The sequence below is a fragment of the Glycine soja genome, chromosome 4 (genome assembly GCF_004193775.1).
Source record: "Glycine soja cultivar W05 chromosome 4, ASM419377v2, whole genome shotgun sequence".
Lineage (NCBI taxonomy): Eukaryota > Viridiplantae > Streptophyta > Magnoliopsida > Fabales > Fabaceae > Glycine > Glycine soja.
Window position 1 is genome coordinate 3,114,118 of NC_041005.1, and position 6,739 is coordinate 3,120,856.

Sequence of the window (6,739 nt, forward strand, 5' to 3'; positions counted from 1 at the left end):
GGCCTCCCCTCAGTGAACCAATTAAAGTATACAAGATGAGGGATGTTGGCGTCGCGACAAGACAAGCACATGCCTATTCTGATATCTTTCTTAATTACTATATTTCTTCAACTTCAGCTGCTGATATATATATATATATATATATATATATATATATATATATATATATATATATATATATTGACTGGAGGGAAGAAACAATCAACTTCAAGATGCATGAGATACACTTGAAGATAGATTATACTTTGACTTTAAAGTAAAATTATCATGTCGTTACATTAAGGCAGAATATCATTGTACTTCAGAAGAGGCTATAGAGGCTTCGTACCAAGAAATCTAGCTCATCTTTGATTCCTATACAGAGGATGCTAGCCAGTAACATTTTGTCTAACATGATGACAAAGTTGATGAAGATAATATGCTGTGCATGGCTTATATTCTTGGGCTTGGACAAGCTATTGTTGGTTATGACGTGGGTTGAGGGTGTAAAGGGTGAAGTCTCCCACAGTACGGTATAGAGGTGATATTGTAAATCTGTATTGTATTTTATTTTTTATAAAATGATGTAATCTTATTTGTTAAATAATAATACAAATAATCGTTTTACTCACAAAGATGTAAGTACACTTATTAAGCTTGTGTTGGGTTTTTACTCAGATTTTAAAATTATGGTTGCTATTACTAACACAATCTAATGAAGCTATTGGTTGTTGTGTTAGATGTGGATTTAGGCTTAGACTAGGTTTTGTTTTATGATGTAGCCTCACACTTGCCTATGCTGGCATTGCTTGTAATTTGTCTAGGTTACCGTAGGTGTTGTGTGTGCGTTTGGTTTTTTGTTTAAGCTTTTATGACAACATTCCTTAATTTCTTAAAGAAGAAAAATGAAAAGAATGATTTCACAAGACTAAAATTGAAGTTCAAGTTAAATATTCAGAGCTATAGTAACCAAAAATAGTAGCAAAAGTTCAAGTTACTATTACGGTTATTATGCAGGAAGAAACTATTCTGGTATTGCTATAATAAAGTGATAAAGGTTCATTGAAACATGAATTAAGCATTTTCTTCCGAGGATCCTAAGTCACAAGCATAAACGACCACCAGCCATAACATAGAAGTTAATTGAATTCAAAAACCAACATAAGTGATTTGTCATGCCAAGTTGTGGTTTTATTTATTTTTTGAATATTGAAAATAGGGGAGTCTGACAAGCACAGACGTCTAAATCCTGTGAATAATGTTTGGAAATGTATTACTAGGGTATGAATAAGATTGTTTGGGCAAATAAGTATTGAATATTATCCAACGTGAGATGAAACGGTTGAGCAAGCAGATGGAGATCACGTGTCGGTTGCTGACGTGGAAGGACGTCATCACCGTGCCCGATCGTAAACGCAACCACCTCAATCCTGTCAGATAATCACGTGGATTTCTCATGCATCCTTTCCTCCTCTATCCCCGTGCAGTGCTCTTTTCTTTTCTTTTCTTTCTTCTACTTGCATTGCTGCTAATGCTATTGCAACTCTATGCCCTCAACAGCGCAGAGACACCTCACATTCACACTTTCGCTGCCAATTCGGCTTGCCCTATCCTGTTGCTTTTGGAACAAATCAAAAATATCAAAATATATATTTTTAAACTTGATGCAAAATTTTATAACAACTTTTTTATGTGAAGAATTATATTATATAACATTTGTTTGTGTATATACTCCCATAAATATTATTGATAATATCACCTAACTTATTTTGCACTAACACTACTACACCTTACAGCTCGCATCATGCTCTTTTACACTGTGTCCACCATTTGTCGTCTTCAACTTTTTTAAGCCTCGGAAACCCAGACCAGCTACCCTCCCATTATGGCCGTACAGGTGTTTCAAACACCACAACATAATTTCTTTCCCATTGCTCCTTAATTAAAATATAACACGCGGAATTTCAATTACGCCGTATCATTAACTCAAATTAATTAATATATCGACATGTTTGGGAGTTATTATATACTACATCCTCTTTTCTCTGTCTTCAGCTTTTTTTTGTCTACCATGTCTCGCATTTGCCCCATATAATTCCTATTAGGGGAATTCTGCAAATTACCTTAACTTTAAATAATATCAATATCAATATGTTTAATCTTCTTTTATTTTCTTTCTTCCCTGATTTTTTTTAAAAACTCACTATACGCTTTTACGCTTCTATTTAATTATATATATATATATACACATAACACAAACAACTTGGCCAAGTTTCATTAATTGCCCTTAAAATGATGAGTATGAAATTGTACAACAACAAAACTTCACGCCTTACAAAGAAGGAGAGATTAGAATTGCATATTTCTCGTTTGTGTACAACTACGACAACAAGCTAATTAGAACTTAGAATTTTACGCAAATTATTCAAATCTCCCAGTATTAAACCGATCATAATGAAGTATACTAGCATAGCATTTGGGGAAAAATTGGAATTTCTTGCAAGCAAGTTAACTAACGCAACTGGATTTAATTTCAAAGTAGAAGCCTGAATTGAGACGAGCCAACCAGCTATGCCATGCCATGATGTACAGCATACATATAATTGTTACCAATATATATATATATATATAATCTCAGAGGCTAAAGCTTAAAATATAATGAATTGATTAACTAGCTAGTTGTACACACTAAACAACCTTAATCATATCTATCGTGCATATTCTCCATGTGGCGAGCTTGGTAAGGTTTAGGCAGAGGAAAATAAGGGGTGGAATTGGAAGTGGTAGACATAGCAACAGGGAACCCTATTCCTGTTGCGTTAACAGTACTAGTACCAAGTGGCCTAATATTGTTGTTAGCGGAGGAAGCGCGTTGGAGTGACTGAACCTGCGTTTTGAGAAACTTGACGTAGTGAATGGCCTCGTCCAACATGGAAGCAGTGTCCATCTTAGTCCCTCCCGGGACCAGTCTCTGCAGTATCCTTATCCTCTCGCTGATCCTCTCTCTGCGGTGCCGCGCCGCCACGCTCTGTGGATCCTTCGAAATCTTCACGTTCCTCCGCTTCGGCTGCTTCACCGACTCCGGGTCTATGTGTATCGGCTGCATCGCCGCCATTCTGAATATCATCTCCCTCATCGCCGCCATCGAGCTCCGCTTCTCACCTCCGTAAGGGTTTGCATTTGCATCCTCGTATGTTTCACTCGGGCTATGTTGTTGTTGTTCTTGAAGCATTATTGGGTTATTATTGGAGAAAGAGATTGTGGATGATGGTAAGTGTGTGAACGAGTATGAGGAGGACCAAGGCATGGAACTGTGAGGGTTATTGTTATCAATTAAATCTGCTAGTGGCATAGTGTTGTTACCATAGAAGTGATCTTCTGGGGGATGAAATCCTTCCATGGTGTGAGTGTATGGTTCAGAGAGTTGAGGGAGTTGCTGCAACATCATAGTCATCACGTCCATCTGGTACTCCTCCGGCTTTAACTGCTCCATTTACGGGTTTCACCTTACTCAAGGAAAAAAGGGGGGAGGTGGGAGGGGTAATAAAGTTAAAATGATCAGAGAGTGAGTGAGGGGGGAAGGAAAAAATGATGGACAAGTATTTAAAGGGTAACTGAAAAAACTGAGAAAAATAGCAGATGGGTGCAGAGGGATGGGGAAGGAAAAGAAGAATATATATGTAGGAGTGGAATTGGGAGTTGAGTTTCTATCAGAATTAATGTGCAGTACTACTGTGAGAAGAAGGGCTTATTGGAGTGGTGAGAAAGGAGGGACAATAGTGAAAAAACCAATAAAATACTGATATTGGGAACAGACTACAGCAAAGAATCAACACCTGGGAGGCGGTGACTCTCTACATGTTTATGCCTCTCGTATATATAATGGTTCAGAAATAGCATGTTATAATAGTGCAGTTAGAAACTACTAGTATTACTGAACTTAGTCCAAGCTATGTAAATTATTTAGGGTCAAGTAATTAGAATAAGATTTTTTGTGAATTTTTTAATACAACACAGATGACTATTTGCTAACAAAAAAAAAAAAAACAGATGATTATTTACTTTTGAATGAATTAGATGGAGGGAAATTAATGTTAGCAACACAATATGAAGGCACTCTTTACAATATGAAGGCTCTCTTTATTATTATGTAAATTTATATTATTATATCATAAAATATTATTCTTAAAAAAATACATAAAAAAGATTTATAATAATTTACACATATATATTATATTATATTAAGCTAATTTAACTAAACCCCTTGCTGGCTTCGTACAAGTTACTCAAACCTCCTACAAATAAACAAAATCTATTATTATTATTAAAGTAAATGTATTTAATATCTTTAGAATATGTAAATATTTTTTAGGAAAATTAATAGTTAAGAAAATTTGTAAAAATATATTGGATGATATATAATTATTTTCTTCTTTTCTACGTTATCATGTTGCAAATTCTTGTTGTTAGTAATTTACAATTAATAAATTTTTAATTTATAATTTAAGACTTTAATATTAGTTGTATTAAATATTAATAAGGAAAATTTTACTATCTATAATAGTTTTATTTGATTGAGCTCAATGTAAACATGATTACTTTTCATGTAAAAAGAAAATTTTAAGAAAATATCATGATGATTCAAACAAAGGCTTGTTAAGTAGGAGAGTGTAATATAAGTAATAACGACATATGCTGCTAGGCATAATCATAGCCTAGTTATCCAATATTTATTATATAGGGGTTTTAATTTATTCAATTATAACGAATAATTTAAATTTTAATGATATTTTTCATTGATATTTTTATTCATTAATTAAAGAAAAATGAAGTACTTAATATATTTTTAAATATGAAAATATTTACTTTTTATTTACTACTTATTTTATAATTATGATGAAAATTTTTAAAAAATTATAAGATTATTAAAACACTTGTTTAGTAATACCTTGTTGCCTAGCTACTAGCTAGAAGTCAGATGTTTGGATAGTTTGTAAAATGTTTTAGATTTAAAAATTTATGGTAAAAAAACACATTTAGTATATGCATTAGGTGCATATTTTAAAGAGTAAATTATATATAATGTGTGTGTGTGTGTATTTCCTTATATTTTTTGAAATTACACATAATTTTTTTAATATTTATTTATAGCAATCTCCCTTATAAATGTTCACACTGTAATAATGTTTTTTTAACCGAATAAGGGATTTAATGAATGGAGATATTTTTCAAATAATTAATTGGAAGATTAGTCTAGATGTAAAAAATAAGAAATATCAACAGAAAATTAAGGAAATATTAAAGAGTATATATGTAATTTACTCTATTCTAGATAAGGTGAAGGTGAGATTTTCTGGTATAATGTTTCTTAACGCCTAAATTTATGTTTGTAAAAAAAAAAAAACGCTTAATTCCATCTTTCTACAGATATTAAACAGCGCTAAAGTCATTGACCAAATTATGATCTTGTGGATAGATTATTGTACTGAATGATATGTGAAAGAGCATTATGCAGATGCTACGTGCCATTGAATTTGAAGGCCATGTATCGTCGAGAGTATATATTAAGATCTGTTTGTCCGAAATAATTATTGTCATATTTTATTGGCATGTACACATTAAATGTTATTGGACTTAGCTAGTCTTCTATGGACTAATTTAAATAAGCATGTTCATTGCACCTTGCATGTTTATGAAAAAATAATTCTTAATAAATAACCTGATAAATAATAATAGTACTATTAGCACTATAAAATTCTACAAGAAATAAGTGTTCCCAAGCAATACTATCGTTGATTCTAAATATGTGTCCGCGCCTTCAAGAAGATTTAAGTGCAAGAAATTCAAACAAGATAGCAAGAGGCTCCAATCATTAGGGACATATGTTTTAAGGTTTTATGTTATTTTCTTCAGAATCACATCACCAAAAATATTATGGCCGAAAATGTTTTTTGGATATATTTAAAAATATATTTGATTACATTTTGATATTATTAAAAATATTTAAAATTCAAAATAATGTAAACAAAAATAAATAAAATAGAATGTTAATAGTATTTTAGGAAATAATTTCTCTTCTTATTCCGGTGGGAATATCATATTTCAATTCCTCTTCACCAGGATAAAAGTGTAAATAAACATGTTAAAAATGAAAGTTGTAATATTCTTGAGAATTAATAATATCTGATAATAATTTTTCCAAGTCTTATAATAAATATGAGTATGTAATATTTTTATGTTACAATCTCAAAAATCAACTTATAATCCAAGATTAATTTATGTTAGCTTAAGCATGTTTGCCACCTTTAATAATAATTCGTCGTTCTAATGTTATCCAGAATAAAAAAATGCATTAAAGTTAAGTTTTTGTAAGAAGAATATTGCTTAAAATAAGAAAATGTCATAATGTGAGTTACAGGATTAAAATTAATTATTAACATAAAATAGTTAGAGAGTAGAGACGTTCCAGAACTTTCAATAATAACCCTTGAATCACAATAAAATGAGTGGTGTTTGGAATTAAAACTCAACTATAAATATTTCTTATAAGATTGTTTTTATCATTATCATAATCATTACTTTAACTTCATCATCATATCATTATTATGTGATTGTTATCATCATTTTATTATTATTATTATTATTATTTTCATCATTATCATCACAGTGACATAATTGATAGGCATGTCTAATTTTAAGGGATATTTTAATTTCACCCACAATTTTATTTTAATTGTATTAAAAAAATTAGTATTAAAGA

The 6,739-nt window shown here is 31.2% G+C and overlaps 1 protein-coding gene across 1 annotated transcript; it reads right to left on the bottom strand.

The window, feature by feature from the left end:
- Window positions 1-2,528: 2,528 nt before the first annotated feature.
- On the bottom strand, window positions 2,529-3,810 carry LOC114408064 (transcription factor HEC2-like). The gene has a single exon (XM_028371190.1). It carries the CDS (start codon window positions 3,470-3,472, stop codon window positions 2,678-2,680), a length of 795 nt encoding a protein of 264 aa, XP_028226991.1. The 5' UTR covers window positions 3,473-3,810; the 3' UTR covers window positions 2,529-2,677.
- Window positions 3,811-6,739: the final 2,929 nt, after the last annotated feature.

What these genes read in the sequence shown, in the direction of transcription:
- LOC114408064 (XM_028371190.1), bottom strand. Translation starts at nt 3,472, where the DNA reads ATGGAGCAGTTAAAGCCGGAGGAGTACCAGATGGACGTGATGACTATG.